The sequence below is a fragment of the Pan troglodytes genome, chromosome 21 (genome assembly GCF_028858775.2).
Source record: "Pan troglodytes isolate AG18354 chromosome 21, NHGRI_mPanTro3-v2.0_pri, whole genome shotgun sequence".
Lineage (NCBI taxonomy): Eukaryota > Metazoa > Chordata > Mammalia > Primates > Hominidae > Pan > Pan troglodytes.
In genome coordinates this window covers 51,643,531-51,658,965 of record NC_072419.2, presented here as the reverse complement: position 1 = coordinate 51,658,965, position 15,435 = coordinate 51,643,531, and the positions used below count along the sequence as shown (strand labels likewise).

General features: G+C 41.9%; 1 protein-coding gene across 1 annotated transcript in view; it reads right to left on the bottom strand.

Moving 5' to 3' along the window:
• Positions 1-2,515: 2,515 nt before the first annotated feature.
• SYS1 (SYS1 golgi trafficking protein) overlaps positions 2,516-15,435 on the bottom strand; it is a 39,068-nt gene continuing 26,148 nt past the window's right edge. The window contains exon 4 of the mRNA XM_054674271.2: positions 2,516-2,749. Within this exon, the coding sequence (XP_054530246.1) occupies positions 2,593-2,749 (157 nt within the window). The 3' untranslated portion in view covers positions 2,516-2,592. The remainder of the gene's footprint in view (positions 2,750-15,435) is intronic.

Sequence of the window (15,435 nt, the reverse complement as noted above, 5' to 3'; positions counted from 1 at the left end):
GCTATTTGGGAGGCTCAGGCAGGAGAATCGCTTGAACCTGGGAAGCAGAGGTTGCAGTGAGCCAAGATCGCACCATTGCACTCCAGTCTGGTTGGCAAAAGTGAAACTGTATCTCAAAAACAAACAAACAAAAATTACAACACACACACACACACATAAATTTTAAAATACCAAAAAAACCTACTGTCAAGAGACAAAGCAGGCCAGGTGTGGTGGCTTATACCTATAATCCAGCACTTTGGAATGCCAAGGCAGATGGAATGCTTGAGGCCAGGAGTCTGAAGACCAGCCTGGGCAATATCGTAAGGCCCTGTTTCTATATTAAAGAGAGAAAGAGAAAGAGAAAGAGAGAGAGAGAGAGAAAGCAAGACCAGGTGCAAGATGCAGATGCTGTAGTTATCTGACACAGAACTTAAGACAACTATAAGTAATACGTGAATATGAAAGGCTCTTGTGGAAAATGTAGACAATATGAAAGAACAAAAGGGGAATTTTTGCAGAAATATGAAGACTACAAAAAAAGAGACATAGAGAAATGCTAGAAATAAGAAAAAACACATACATATAACAGATTTGAAGAATGCTGTTGACAGGCTTATCAGTATACTAGTCCTTTCTCACGCTACTACAAAGACACACCTGAGACTGGGTAATTTATAAATGAGAGATGTTTAATTAACTCACAGTTCCACAGGGCTGGGGAGGCCTTAGGAAACTTACAATCATGGCAGAAGGGGAAGCAAGCACGTCCTTCTTTGCATGGCAGCAGCAAGAAGTGCCCAGCGAAGGGGGAAGCCCCTTATAAAACCATCAGATCTCATGAGAAGTAACTCACTATCACAAGAAAAGGATGGGGGAAACCACCCCCATGATTCAACTGTCTTCACCTGGTCCTTTCCATGACGTGGGGATTATGGGAACCACAATTCAAGATGAGATTTGGGTGGGGACACAGTCAAACCATATAATTTTGCCCCAGCCCCTCCCAAATCTCATGTCCTCACAATTCAAAACACAATTATGTGCTTCCAACAGTCCTCCAAAGTCTTAACTCATTCCAGTATTAACCCAAAAGTCCAAGGCCAAAGACTCTTCTGAGACAAGGCAAGTCCCTTCCACCTAAGAGCCTATAAAATTAAAAGCAAGTTAATTACTTCCTAGATATAATGGGGTTATAGGCATTGGGTAAATACCCTCATTCTAAATAGGAGAAATTGAAGGGGTAAATTGGCCCAAACAAAGGGGCTACAGGCCCCATGCAAGTCTGAAATCCAATAGGACAGTCACTAAACCTGAAAGCTCCAAAATAATATCCTTTGATTCCAGGTCTCATATCCAGGTCACACTGATGCAAGAGGTGGGCTCCCACAGCCCTGGGCAGCTCCACCCCTGTGGCTTTGCAGGGTAGAGACCCCCTCCCTGCTGCTTTCATGGCTGCCATTGCGTGTCTGCAACTTTTCCAGACACTCAGTGCAAGTTGTTGGTGGATCTACCATTCGGGGCTCTGGAGGACAGTGGCCCTCTTCTCACGGCTCCATAAGCAATGCCCCAGTGGGGACTCTGTGTGTAGGATCTGACCCCACATTTCCCTTCCGCACTGCCCTAGCAGAGGTTCTCCATGAGGGCTCCACCCCTGCAGCAGACTTCTGCCTGGACATCCACGCATTTCCATACAACCTCTGAAATCTAGGCGGAGGTTCCCAAACCTCAATTCTTGCATTCTGCACACCTGCTGGCCCAATACCTCACGGAAGCTGCCAAGGCTTGGGGCTTGCACCCTCTGAAGCAATAGCCCGAGCTGTCCTTGGCCCCTTTTTGCCATGGCTTGAGTGGCTGGGATGCAGGGCACCAAGTCCTGAGGCAGCATACAGCAAGGGAGCACTGGACCTGGCCCAGGAAATCATTTTTCCCTCCTAGGCCTCTGGGCCTATGATGGGAGGGGCTGCTGTGTAGGTCTCTGATATGCCCTGGAGACATTTTCCCCATTGTCTTGGTGATTAACATTTGTCTCCTTGTTACTTATGCAAATTTCTGTAAGGGGCTTGAATTTCTCCCAGAAAAAAATGGGTTTTTCTTTTCTATCACATCATCAGGCTGCAAATTTTCCAAAAGTTTATTCTCTGCTTCCTCTTGAACGCTATGCCACTTAGAAATTTCTCCTGCCAGATACCCTAAATCATCTCTCTCAAGTTCAAAGTTCTACAGATCTCTAGGGCAGGGGTAAAATGCCACCAGTCTCTTTGCATTGCAAAAGTGAAGTTTACTCCAGTTCCCAGCTAGTTCCTCATTTCCATCTGAGACCACCTCATCCTAGATTTCATTGTTCATATCACTATTAGCATTTTGGTCAAAGCCATTCAACAGTCTCTAGGAAGTTCCAAACCTTCTCACATTTTCCTGTCTTCTGAGCCCTCTAAGACTTTAGGAAGTTCCACATTTTCCCACACTTTCCTTCTTCTTCTGAGCCCTCCAAACTGTTCTAACCTCTATCTGTTACCCAGTTCCAAAGCTGCTTCCACATTATCAGGTATCTTTATAGTTGCACCTCATTCTACCAATACCAGTTTACTGTATTAGTCTGTTCTCACACTGCTATAAGCACATACCTGAGACTGGGTAGTTTACAAAGAAAAGAGGTTTAATTGACTCACTGTTCCAAAGGGCTGAGGAGGCCTCAGGAAACTTACAATCATGGTGGAAGGGGAAGCAAACACGTCCTTCTTCATGTGGCAGCAGCAAGGAGAAGTGCCTGGGGAAGGAGGAAGCCCCTTATAAAACCATCAGATCTTGTGAGAACTAACTCACTATCATGAGAACAGGATGGGGGAACCACCCTCATGATTCAATTATCTCCACCTGGTCTCTCCCATGACACGTGGGGATTATGGGAACCACAATTCAAGATGAGATTTGGGTGGTGACACAACCAAACTATATCAATCAGTAAACTTGACATAGCTGAGGAAATAACCAGTGAACTTGAAGATAGGTCAATAGAGAATACTCAAATTGAAACAGAAAAAGAAAAGAGTGAAACAAACAAACAAAAACCAGAACAAATATCCAAGCGCTAACATATAAGTGATTCACATCCCAGAAGGAGAAGAAACAGAGAAAAAAATATATATATATATGTAGATACAATATTTATTTGTAGATATAATAGCTAATAATTTTCCAAAAATAATGAAAGATATCAAACCACAGAGCCAAGAAACTCACAGAATCCAGAAAAGATTAAATGCCAATATACAAACACAACAAAGAAGCACATGCAAACACAACCTAATATATCATATTCAAATTGCTGAAAACCAAAGATAAAGAGAAAATATTGAAGGCATCTAGAGGAAAAAGGCACACTCCCTACAGAGGAACAAAGAATTACAGAAGACTTCTCATCAGAAATTATATAACCAGAAGATAATAGAGTCATATCTTTAAAATGCTGAAAGACAAAAAACTGCCAATCCAGAATTCTATACCTAGCAAATACATCTTTCAAACATGAAGGAAATACACTTTTTCAGATCAAAAAAAAAAAAAAAAGAGAGAGAGAGAGAAAATTCATTACCAGTGGACGTTCTGTAAGCAGAAGAAATATGATACCTGAGAGAAACTTGGATCTACATAAAGAAATGATGATCTCTGGAAACAGATAGAATAAAGGTAAATATAAGAGACATTGTTTCTCATTTTTACTCACTTTAAAAGGTAACTGCTTTACTAAAGCAATGCATTGTGGCCTCATAGCATATATAAAAGTGAAATGTATGACAATAACAACAGTAAAAATGAGGAGATGGAGGAATGGGAAATATGCTGTTAAAGGGTCCTTATGATATATAAGAAGTGGTATAACATTATTTGAAGATAGACTGATTAAAGATATAGTAAATTCAATAGCAACCACTAAAAAAAATTTTTTAGAGAGGTGTAAGTAACAAGCCAATAATAGAAAATGGAATCATAAAAATGCCGGAATAGGTAACTATGTGAGATGATGGATATGTTCGTTTGCTTCACTATAGTAATCACTTTACTATATCTATGTATTCCATAACATCATGTTGTATACCTTAAACATATACAATAAAATTTATTTTTTAAAATGACTGTTGAACATGAAAACAAGTACATATAATAATTTTTTCTAATGTTGGGAGGCTTCCTCCCTAGGCCACTTGTGTCCAACGTGTCTTGCTGAGTATGTCAAGATCACAAGGCCCAGACCTCTCTTTCACCTGGGTCCTTGTTCAGGATTGTTAGTACAGCTAGAGTTTTGAGAGGTGAGATCATTTCTCAGACCAAGGCAGGCTTGCTTACTGCTTGCTATAAAAATGTCCTGGGACCAGGCATGGTGGCTCATGCTTGTAATCCCAGCACTTTGAGAGGCTGAGGCAGGAGGATCACTTGAGCCCAGGAATTCGAGAGCAGCCTAAGCAACACAGTGAGACCCTGTCTCAAATAAATTAATTAATTAATAAAATAAAATAAAATAAAAAGTGCTGGGCCTAGGTCCCTCAGCTACAATGCAAACCCACTGTGTGAATACCATGCATCTGGGCTCACTGCATCATCTGTTGAATGTAGGACCAGGGGAACGAATACAACTATGCTGATGTTCACACTGTTTGTTGTGCTATGAATAATAAACTATTTCAATCAGATGCAATACATCTTGTCTACTTGCAGCACCCATGAGATTGGGAGTTTTCCTTTTCAAAACATAATCCAAATCAAGGAAGAAAAAAGAAAAAAAGCACAGATGCAAGATTAGAAAACAAATAACAAGGTGATAGATTTTAATCCAGTGTATCAGTAAAAAGACAATCAATTAAAAGACAAATTAGCAGATTGGGAGCAAAGTAAGAGGCAATAATATGTTGTCCACAAGACCCACTTTAAATATAAAGAAATATATGGGTTAAAAGTAAAAGGATGTGTAGAGGAATTGGATCCCTAAAAAAAAAAATGAATGGAATAAGACACACCATACAAACATGAAACCAAGCAAGTTGGAGTGACATTATTAATATCAGACAAAGTAGATTTAAGAAGGACTATTACCAGGGATGAAAAGTGGTATTATTTAATAATAAAAGGTTCAATTCACCAAGAAGACTTAACAGTCATAAGAGTGTATATACTAACAACAGAGCTTCAAAAATATATGAAGTAAAAACCAGTAGACCTGAAATAAGAAACAGAAAAAATCTATATTGCACCTAGATAATTCAACCCTTCTCTCTCAATAATCAATAAAATAAGTAGACCAAAAAAGCAAGGATATAGAAAACCTTAACACTATCATTAATTTCTCCTAATTATATTCATGACACTTTACCCACCAACAGCAGAATAAACATTCTTTTCAACTGCACATACAACATTCAATGAGAGATTCATCATATTCTGGGCAACAAAAACAATCCTCAACAAATTTAGAAGAATTTAAATTATGTTGTATGACCATAACAGAATTAAATAGAAATAATAACAGAAAGATAACTGAAAAACAGTCCCAATACTTCAAAATAAAACATGAGTCAAAGATGAAGTCCAAGGGATATTAGAAAATACACGGCTGGGTACACTGGCTCAGGCCTGTAATCCTAGCACTTTGGGAGGCTGAGGCAGGTGGATCGCTTGACCTTGAATTTGAGACCAGCCTGGGCAACATGACAAAACCTCGTCTCTACAAAAAATATAAAAATTAGCTGGGCATGGTGGCTCATGCCTGTATTCCCAGCTATTTGGAGGCCTGAGGTAGGAGGATAACTTGATCCTGGGAAGTGGAGGTTGCAGTGAGCTGAGATGCCACCACCGCACTCCAGCCTGGGCAACTGAGCGAGACCCTGTCTCAAAAAAAAAAAAAACAAAAGTGTTGAACCAGGCACAGCAGCTCATGCCTGTAGTCTCAGCATTTTGGGAGACTAGCTGGGAGGATCGCTTGAGCCCACAAGTTTGAGACCAGCCTGGGCAACATTGGCAGAAACTTCATCTCTACAAAATATACAAAAATTAGCCAGGCATGGTGGTGCATGCCTGTAGTCCCAGCTACTCATGAGGCTGAGGCAAGAAAATCGCTTGAGCCTGGGAGGTCAAGGCTGCAGTGAACCGAGATCACACCACGGCACTGTAGCCCAGGTAACAGAGTGAAACCCCATCTCAAAAAAATAATAAAATAGGCCGGGTGTGGTGGCTCACGCCTGTAATCTCAGCACTTTGGGAGGCCGAGGCAGGCGGATCACTCGAGGTCAGGAGTTCAAGACCAGCCTGGCCAACATGGTGAAACCCCGTCTCTACTAAAAATACAAAAATTAGCTGGGCGTGGTGGTGGGTGCCTCTAATCCCAGCTACTTGGGAGGCTGAGGCACAAGAATCACTTGAATCCAGGAGGCGGAGGTTGCAGTGAGCCTAGATCATGCCACTGCATTCCAGCCTGGGTGATAGAGCGAGACTCAGTCGAAGAAGAAGAAGAAAGAAGAGGAGGAGGAAGACGAAGAAAAAAGAAGAAAGAAGAAGAAAAAAGAAAGAAGAAGAAACAGCCAGGTGCAGTGGCTCATGCCTGTAATTCCAACACTTTGGGAGGCTGAGATGGGTGGATCACTTGAGGTCAGAAGTTCGAGACCAGCCTGGCCAACATGGTGAAACCCCGTCTCTACTAAAAATACCAAAATCAGCCAGACATGGTAGCATGCATCTGTAATCCTAGCTACTTGGGAGGCTGATGCAGGAGAATCACTTGAACTTGGGAGGCGGAGTTTGCAGTGAGCCGAGATCACGCCATTGTACTCCAGCCTGGGCAACAGAGCGAGACTCTAAAACAAAAAAAAGGAAAAAGAAAAAAAGAAAAACATATTGGATGGAATAAAATGGAAATTTTTGTAGCCACAGTCAGCCACAAAACACCTCCCAATGTTCCTTACCACCTATCATGTACATCTGGGCAGTCCTCTCCTACACTGTACCAAGGTTATGTCACGGGATCCTTTGGGTGTCACTTTGTCAGTGCAAAACCTCTGTGGCTGGTGGTGCCTCTGCTGGAGTTTTGCTTGTGCCCACCCATTCTGCCCACTCACCTGGCAGGCTGTGCTTGGCTAGTGCTACCAGCCCGGATCCCATGCCTACCAAGGGTAAGCCAGGCATGGAGTGGTGGGGGGGTGTGTGAGCAAGCGTGAGGTCCAGTCACCACACAGAGCCAGGCACACAAGCTGCCGCAGCCACGTGAGCAGCTCCAGGCACTGGCACAGGCACCAGCTCCATGCAAGGCTCTGGCTGGACCAGACCTACCCCAAGCGACCTCTGCTGTAGGCACCAGCGTCTGGACCAGGGGAACGCAGTGGCACCTGAAAGCTCTGAGACACCAGGAACTGCAGAGCCCCAAAGAGGGTGTTACAGCATGTCACAGCCCTGCCTCAGGGAGCCCCGAGATCTGGGCCCCCAGAAGGGCTGCAGCTCTTCTCTCTTTCTCATCACCGGCAGCAGCTCAGCGAGGTGGGGGTGCTGTATTTCAGGGGGTGGAGTTTCAGCCCATTTGTGTTACTGCTCTTTCAGTCCTGCCACCCTGCTCCGGCCTGTGGCTCCTGGGCTGGCCTGGCCCCGCCACTGCTTCCTGTTGCATGGGGTGGCAGCCTGGCGCTGGCAGAGGGCAGGAGAACTAGTGTGTTACCGCTCTGGCTCGGAGAATCCCGAGGTCTGGGCCTCCAGAAGGGTCTCCACTCTTCACTCCAGCAGTTCAGGAATGTGTCACCACCTGCACCTCAGCGAGCTAGCCAGGAACGTGTTACAGCCCCTTTAGCTCCCACCTGCAGCTCAGCGAGCCGGCCAGGAAAGTGTTACAGCTGCTTTTACTCCCGCATTTGGCAGGTCCTGAGTTCTTGACCAGCATCCGTGAAGAATGAGGTTACACAGACAACTGGAAGGTGAGCAAGGCAGAGAACAGCTTTATCGGGTGACCAAACAGCTCTCAGAGGAGAGGAGACCCAAAGTGGGTAGCTCCTATCTGCAGGCAGGTAGTACCAACGAGTCCATGAATCTGGCCGGGTCAGGAAAAAGCACCATCTGATTGGCCAAAAGGCATCAAGGAAGTTCTCACTTTAGGTAGTGGACTCCACACAGAACTGGCGGCCTGGCTGTCAGGCTTCAGGTCATCCCTGGCTTGAAGGTGGGGTTTCACCAAGGACCCACCCCTTCCCACCTAGGAACCTGTCTGCCTCCTGCCACCATTAGTTTACCTATGTGACCCACAGGATATGCCAGAAATGATGGTATGTCACTTCTAAAATTCAAATTAAAAAAAAAAGACTACAGCTTCTGTCTTTAGTGTGTACTCTATTTTTGGGGTCACTCACTCTGGGAGAAGCAAGCTGCCATTTTGTCAACAGCCACTATAGAGAAGCCCACATGGCAAGGAAAGGAAGCTTCCGGCCAAGAGCCCGTGAAGGCTGAGGCCTGCCAGCAACCACATGATTGAGTATGGAAATTGATAAAATTGCCCTAGTAAAATCTTGGGATAATTACAGCCCTGGCCAGCAGTTTGACTGAAACCTCATGGGAAACTTAGGCAGAACCACTCAGTTAAACCACTCCTGGATTCCTGATACTCAAGCACTTTGAGATAGTAAATACTTCTTGTTTTAAGATGCTAAATTCTGGGATAGTTTATTATGCAGCAATAGGTAACATATTAAAAATCTGTTCATTGGAACATATAAAGAAAAAAATTTTTAAAGGGGAAAAGAAAGATTTTGGTACTGGGTAAAGTACTGCTGTAACAGTACTCTCATATGCAGGAGTGGCATTAGAATTGGACTTTGACAAGAGTGTAGTAAAAACCTAAAGCGCCTTGAAGAAGCTGTTAAAGAAGCCTCGGCCCTTAGATAAGGTGCAGTGAGGGTATGCAGGAAAGTGAAGTAAATACTGTTTTTCTGTTTTTTTGTTTTTTGGGGTTTTTTTTGTTGTTTTTTTGTTTTGTTTTTGACAGAGTGTTGCTCTTGTTGATCTCAGCTCACTGCAACTTCTGCCTCCCAGGTTCAGGTGATTCTCCTGCCTCAGCCTCCCAAGTAGCTGGGATTACAGGTGCATGCCATCACACCTGGCTTTTTTTAGTAGAGGTGGGGTTTCACCATGTTGTTTAGACTGGTCCAGAACTCCTGACCTCAGGTGATCCACCTGCCTCGGCCTCCCAAAGTGCTGGGATTACAGGCACGAGCCACCATACCCAGACAAGTGAAGTAAATACTATTGGAAACTATACTGTGACACAAAAATTAGCAACCCTGTTGCCTTCAATAAAGTGGAAAACAGAAAATGTGCCTAATGAATTTGATGATCTGAGTAAAGCAATTTCCAAGCAAAATGTTAAAGGCGCCACCTGCTTTCTTCTTGCTGCCTATAGTGAAAGGGAGGAGCAAAGGGATAAACTAAAGCAAGAGCTCTCCAGTGAGAGTGACACTGCCTCCCAAGGGATATTTGGCAATGTCTGGAGGCATTTTTAGATGTCAAAGCTGGGGAGGTTGCTACTGCCATCTAGTTGGCAGAGGCCAAGGATGCTGTTAAACATCCTACAATGTATAAGGCAGCCCCCCTCAAACCACCCCAATCCCCCCACCAAACACACACACATCAAATAATTATCCTAGCTGAAATATCAATAGGGCTCGAGTTGAAAAACGCTGAACTTTTTAAAAGGAAAGAATGTTAAACATGAAAGAGCTAAGACTTCATGATTTAGAAAATGCTTATCCTCTCCAAATAGCAGATGATAGTAAAATTTAAAAATGGCTTCCTAGCAAAACTCAAATACAGGGCACTGCCAGGAAAGCCTGGTCCAAATATGAAACTGAGAATATTAATGTACAGCCTGGCCAACATGGTAAAAGCCCATCTCTACTAAAAATACAAAAAATTAGCTGGGCGTGGTGGCACATGCCTATAATTCCAGCTACTGCAGAGGCAGGATAATCACTTGAAACTGGGAGGCGGAGGTTGCAGTGAGCCGAGATCATACCACTGCACTCCAGCCTGGGCGACAGAGCAAGACCCTGTCTCAAAAAAAAAAAAAAAAAAAGAATATTAATGTAAAATATTTTGTTAACATCTCAGAAAGACTTAAGGCAGTGCCTCAGAATACTATTCAGTCATATTTAAAGAGTCTAAACAAATTATGGATATGTCTCACAGATCCTCCAAATCAAAACAATAGTGATTCTGGAAATCTTACGGCTGATTGTTGTCTCTTAGCCATCTCAGCAGAAGCCTAGAGTAGAGAAGGGCTTATTGCAAAGAAATCTGTGGGCATGTCTTTTGTCTAACAGAGTAATATTGAATAAGATTCAAAGTGACCCACAAGTTTTAAAAAGGATTATATATCCAAAAACATCACCTTGGATTTGCAGGGATAAAAAGAGTACAAATAAAAAGAGGATTTCGGCCAGGCAGGATGGCTCATGCCTATAATCCCAGCACTTTGGGAGGCCAACGTGGGCAGATCACCTGAGGTCAGGAGTTCAAGACCAGCCTGGCCAACATGGTGAAACCTCGCCTCTACTAAATATACAAAAATTAGCTGGGTGTGGTGGTGCACACCTGTAATCCTAGCCACTCGGGAGGCTGAGGCACGAGAATCTCTTGAACCTGGGGGCTGGAGGTTGCACTGAGGGGAGATTGCACCACTGCACTCCAGCCTGGGTGACAGAGTGAGACTCCGTCTCAAAAAATAATAATAAAAATTTTAAAAAAGAGGATTTCTAGTTTTGGACAAGATAGAGGAGATGTATTCCTTTCTATCTCTGCCACTATATACATTTACAATGCTGGGAATTATATATAAAACAAGCATAAGAAGGCAGAACAGCCTGAAATCTCAGTATTGGAGGAATGATACAGAAGTGAGTCCCTGGATTTTTCCTTTTCCAAAGCCTACAACCTGGAAATGCCACAGGTACAGACAAAAATGTTCCCATGAAAAGATTGCTCTCTCTTGTCAAAGGACTGGGGAAGGGGCACCCTAGCAAGACAAATCCTCCCTTTTTTTTTTTTTTTTTTTTTTTTGAAATGGAGTCTCACTCTGTCACACAGGTTGGAGTGCAGTGGCATAATCTCAGCTCATGGCAACCTCCGCCTCCTAAACTCAAGTGATCCTCCTGCCTCAGCCTCCCAAGTAGCTGGGACTACAGGCATGTGCCACCACGTCCGGTTAATTTTTTCTATTTTTAGTAGAGGTGGGGTTTCACCTTTTTGGCCAGGCTGGTCTCAAACTCCTGACCTCAAGTGATCTACCTGCCTCGGCCTCCCAAAGTGCTGGGATTACAGGCGTGAGCCACCGTGCCAGACTCCAAAAGCCTTTTGATATTGAATGCCTCCAGCAAAATCTCAGGGGTGGGAGGGGGGAACTTCCTCCCAAACTCCATTAGCACAGGTAGAGGGAAAAGCTAGACTTTAATCTTTGGTGATAACAAAACATTCCTCCCACTCACCTCCAGGTGGTGTCAGAAAAGGCTGAGTGGGAAGCCTGGGTTTTCATCACTGCCCAGCATTAACTAAGTGCCTCTCCCCATCACCTCCATGATATTCGTGGAGGCCATGTGGAGAACCTGTGCTGCTATCCCCATCCAGTAGTAGCAAGGCTCCATTCCTTTCCCTACAATGTAAAGGAGGACAACTGTGGAGCCTAGATTTCCACCTCTTCCAGCAATAATAGAGCAACCCTCCCTTTTCCCTATGGGGAGGTGTCAATGGAGGCCATGTAACAAGGCTGGACTACCAGTTTCAGCAGAGGCCTGTTAAACAGAAGATGTAAATAAGATCTCATAACATAATATCCAAAATGACCAGATTATAAGTGAAAATAACTCACCATGCCAAGAATCAGGAAAATCTCAACTTGAACAAGAAAACACAATCAACAGATCCTAACACAGTTTGTTGGAATTAGCTGACAAGGATTTCAAAAGAGGGACTACAAAAATGCTTCAACAAGAAAGCACTTACAAATATTCTTAAATAATTGGAAAAAAAAGAAAATCTCAGGAAAAAAGACACCCAGAACTAACCTCAGAATGTACCTTTATTTGGAAATAGGGTCTTTCCAGATGTAATTAAAGTGAGGTCATACTGGATTAGTATAACCCCTAAATCCAATGATTGATGTCCTTATAAAAACGCTATATGAAGACACAGAGAGGCACACAGAGGAGAACAGGTGGAGATGGGGCAGACATTAGAATGATGTGTCTACAAGCCAAGTAACAACAAAGATTGCTCCCCACCATCAGAAACAAGGAGAGAAGCATGGAACAGATTCTCCCTCTGAGCTTCCAGAAGGAACCAACCCTGCCAATATCTTCATTTTGGACTTTTGGCCCCCATATTGTTAGAGAATAAATTTCTGTTGTTTTAAGGCACAAAGTTTGTGGTCCTTTAATACAGAAGCCCTAGGAAACTAATACAGTAGCCAAAAATTGTTTAAAACTCACCAGATGGGTTCAATAGGACAGAAATATGTAATGGACAGAATGTTGGTGTCCTCCCTCACCTCATTCATATGTTGAAGTCTTAATCCAGTGTGGTTGTATTTGGAGATGGGGACTCTATGGAAGCAATAAGGTTAAGTGAGGTCATAAGGGTAGGACTCTGATCCGATGAGTATCTTTATACGAGAGATACCAGTGAACTCTGTGTGTGCACACAAAGATGTCACGTGAACACACAACGAGATGGTAGATGCTTACAAGCCATGAGAGGAGGCCTCAGAATCAATCTATCTTGCTGTCACCTTGATCTTGGACTTCCAGCCTCCAGAACTAGGATAAATAAATGTATATTATTTAAGACATCCAGTCTGTGGTTTTGTTATGTGCAGCCTGAGAAGACTAATACAAGACAACCTACGAAAGAATCAGTGAATTTGAAGATAAAACAGTAGAAATTACCCACTCTGAAAAAGAGAGAAATTGGATTAAAAAGAAAGGAAAGAAGGAAGAATGGAAGCAAGGGAGGGAGGGAAGAAGGGAGAGATGAGAGAGAGAGAGAGAGAACAAAGCTTCAGGAACATGGAAGATTATAACAAAAGATTTAACATTTGTGTCATGGGAGTCCTAGGTGAAGAGAAAAAAAGAAGGTGGAGCTAAAAATGTGTTCAAAGAAATAAAGCTGAAAGTTTCCCAAATTTGATGAAAGACATACACACACAGATTCAAGAAGCTGACTAAACCCCAAGCATGATAAACCAAAGAAATCCATACAAGACACACCATAAACAAATTTCTGAAAACTAAAGTCTTGAAAGCAGTTGCAGAGAAATTAACCTTACCAATAAAAGAGCAACAATTTAAATTGCAGCAGATTTCTCATCAGAAACCGTGAAAGCCAGAAAGAAGTGGCACAATATGTTTAAGTACTGAAAGAAAAAACTGTCAACCCAGAATGCTAAGCAAAGTGAAAAAATCCTTCAGGTATGAAAGTCAAGACATTCTCAAATGAAGGAAAAACTAACATAATTTGTTAACTGAAGAACTATAGTAAGTCCTTAATGTCATCAATAGTTTCTTGGAAACTGCAACTTTAACCAAAATGATGTATAATGAAACCAAGTTTATCATAGACTAATTGATATTAACAAGGTAAGTCCATACAGCATACTTCTGGTCACAAAAACAATACCACGCTTCTAAATAAATGCCCAGACACATCTAGTATTAAACATTAAAATAAATGTGAGCTATACATACATTTAAGAAAGATTAATAAAACAAGGAAGTTCATTATTTACTCACCTGTTGGTGATGTAATTAAAGTGAGGTCATGCTGGATTAGTATAAGCAGTGAGTGACAGCAGTCATCATGGTGGTGAGTTAAACCAAGGAATAAATCTTTGCAGAGCAAAAATTGTAAGGAGTATCTCCTACCACCATGCAGTTCAAAAACAATAATAAATATGGCAGGCTGGCTGAGTGCTCTTATACCAAATTATTTACTGTTATGCATTTGTATGATTATTATATACTTTACAAATTTTTATTTTACAATAATTTGTATTCACTTATTCTTCATTTCCAACCTGCTTATTCCATTTCAGGGTCCTGGGTGGCTGAATCTTATTCTGGCAGCTCAGGGTGCAAGGCACCCTGGAAAGGATGCCATTCCATCACAGAATGCGTGCACGCACACACACACACCCCTCACTCATACTTGGATAATTTAGATAATTTAGATACACCAATTAACCTAATGTGCACATCTCTTGGATGTGGGAGGAAATTGGAGTGCCCAGAGAAAACCCACACAGACATGACGAGAATGTGCAAACTCTACACCCACAGTGGCCATGGCTGGGAATCAGTTGTTGTTTTTTTTTCTCATCAACATTATAAAGAAATGACGTTAAACAAAATAACATTATTTGAGGACCTGCTGTACCGTAAAAGAATGGCTAAAGGAAGTTCTCCAAACATAAAGGAAATGATGAAAGAAGAAAACCCGAAACATCAGGAGTGAAGAAAGAACAATGGAAATAATAAAAATATGGGTAAATATGATGGGCTATCCTTCTTCACTTGCATTTTCTAAATTATGTTTGATGGCTAAAACAGAAATTATATAACATGGTCTGATGTGGATTCAATTTATGTAATGAAGATATTTAAGACAATTACATTATGAAAGGAGAAGGGTAAAGGGACCTAAATAGAGGTCAGGCTTCTATCCCTCACTCAAAGTGGCAAAAGTGTCGATACCAGTAGATGGTCATAGATTATGTTATGTATGATGTAATATAGAAAGCAGCCACTAAAAAACCTACACAAAGAGATACATTTAAAAAAAAAAACTTCACCATAGATTAAAAAAAATGGAATTCTAAAAACTGTTTAACCCATAGGAAGAGTAGAGAAATAGAAGAATGAAAAGCAGAGGGAACAAAAAGAAAACAATCAAATGGCAGGCTTAAACCCTAACAAATAATTGCATTAACTGCCAGTAGTCTATAAATATACTTTATAACTCTGAGACTGGCAAAACAGAGTGAAAAAAATGACCCAAAATAAGCTCTCTACAAGAAACTCACTTCAAATATGACATAGGTAGACTGAACATAAAAGGATGAAAAAAGATACACCATACAAAGATTAATTAAAAGAAAGCAGAGTTAGCAATTTCAATATCAGATGAAATAGACTGCTGAGCAAAGAAAATCACCAGGGCCAAAAAAAGACATTAAATGGGTCAAATCACAAAGAAGACATAGCAATCATACATGTGTACATACCAAACAACACATCTTAAAAATCTATGAAACAAAAATTGGTAGAACTGAAAAAAAAAATAGACATCTACTATTAAAGTTGGAGACTTCAACACATCTCTCTCAACACTTGATAGAAATACTAGACAGAAGGGTGGGCATGGTGGCTCACACCTGTAATCCCAACA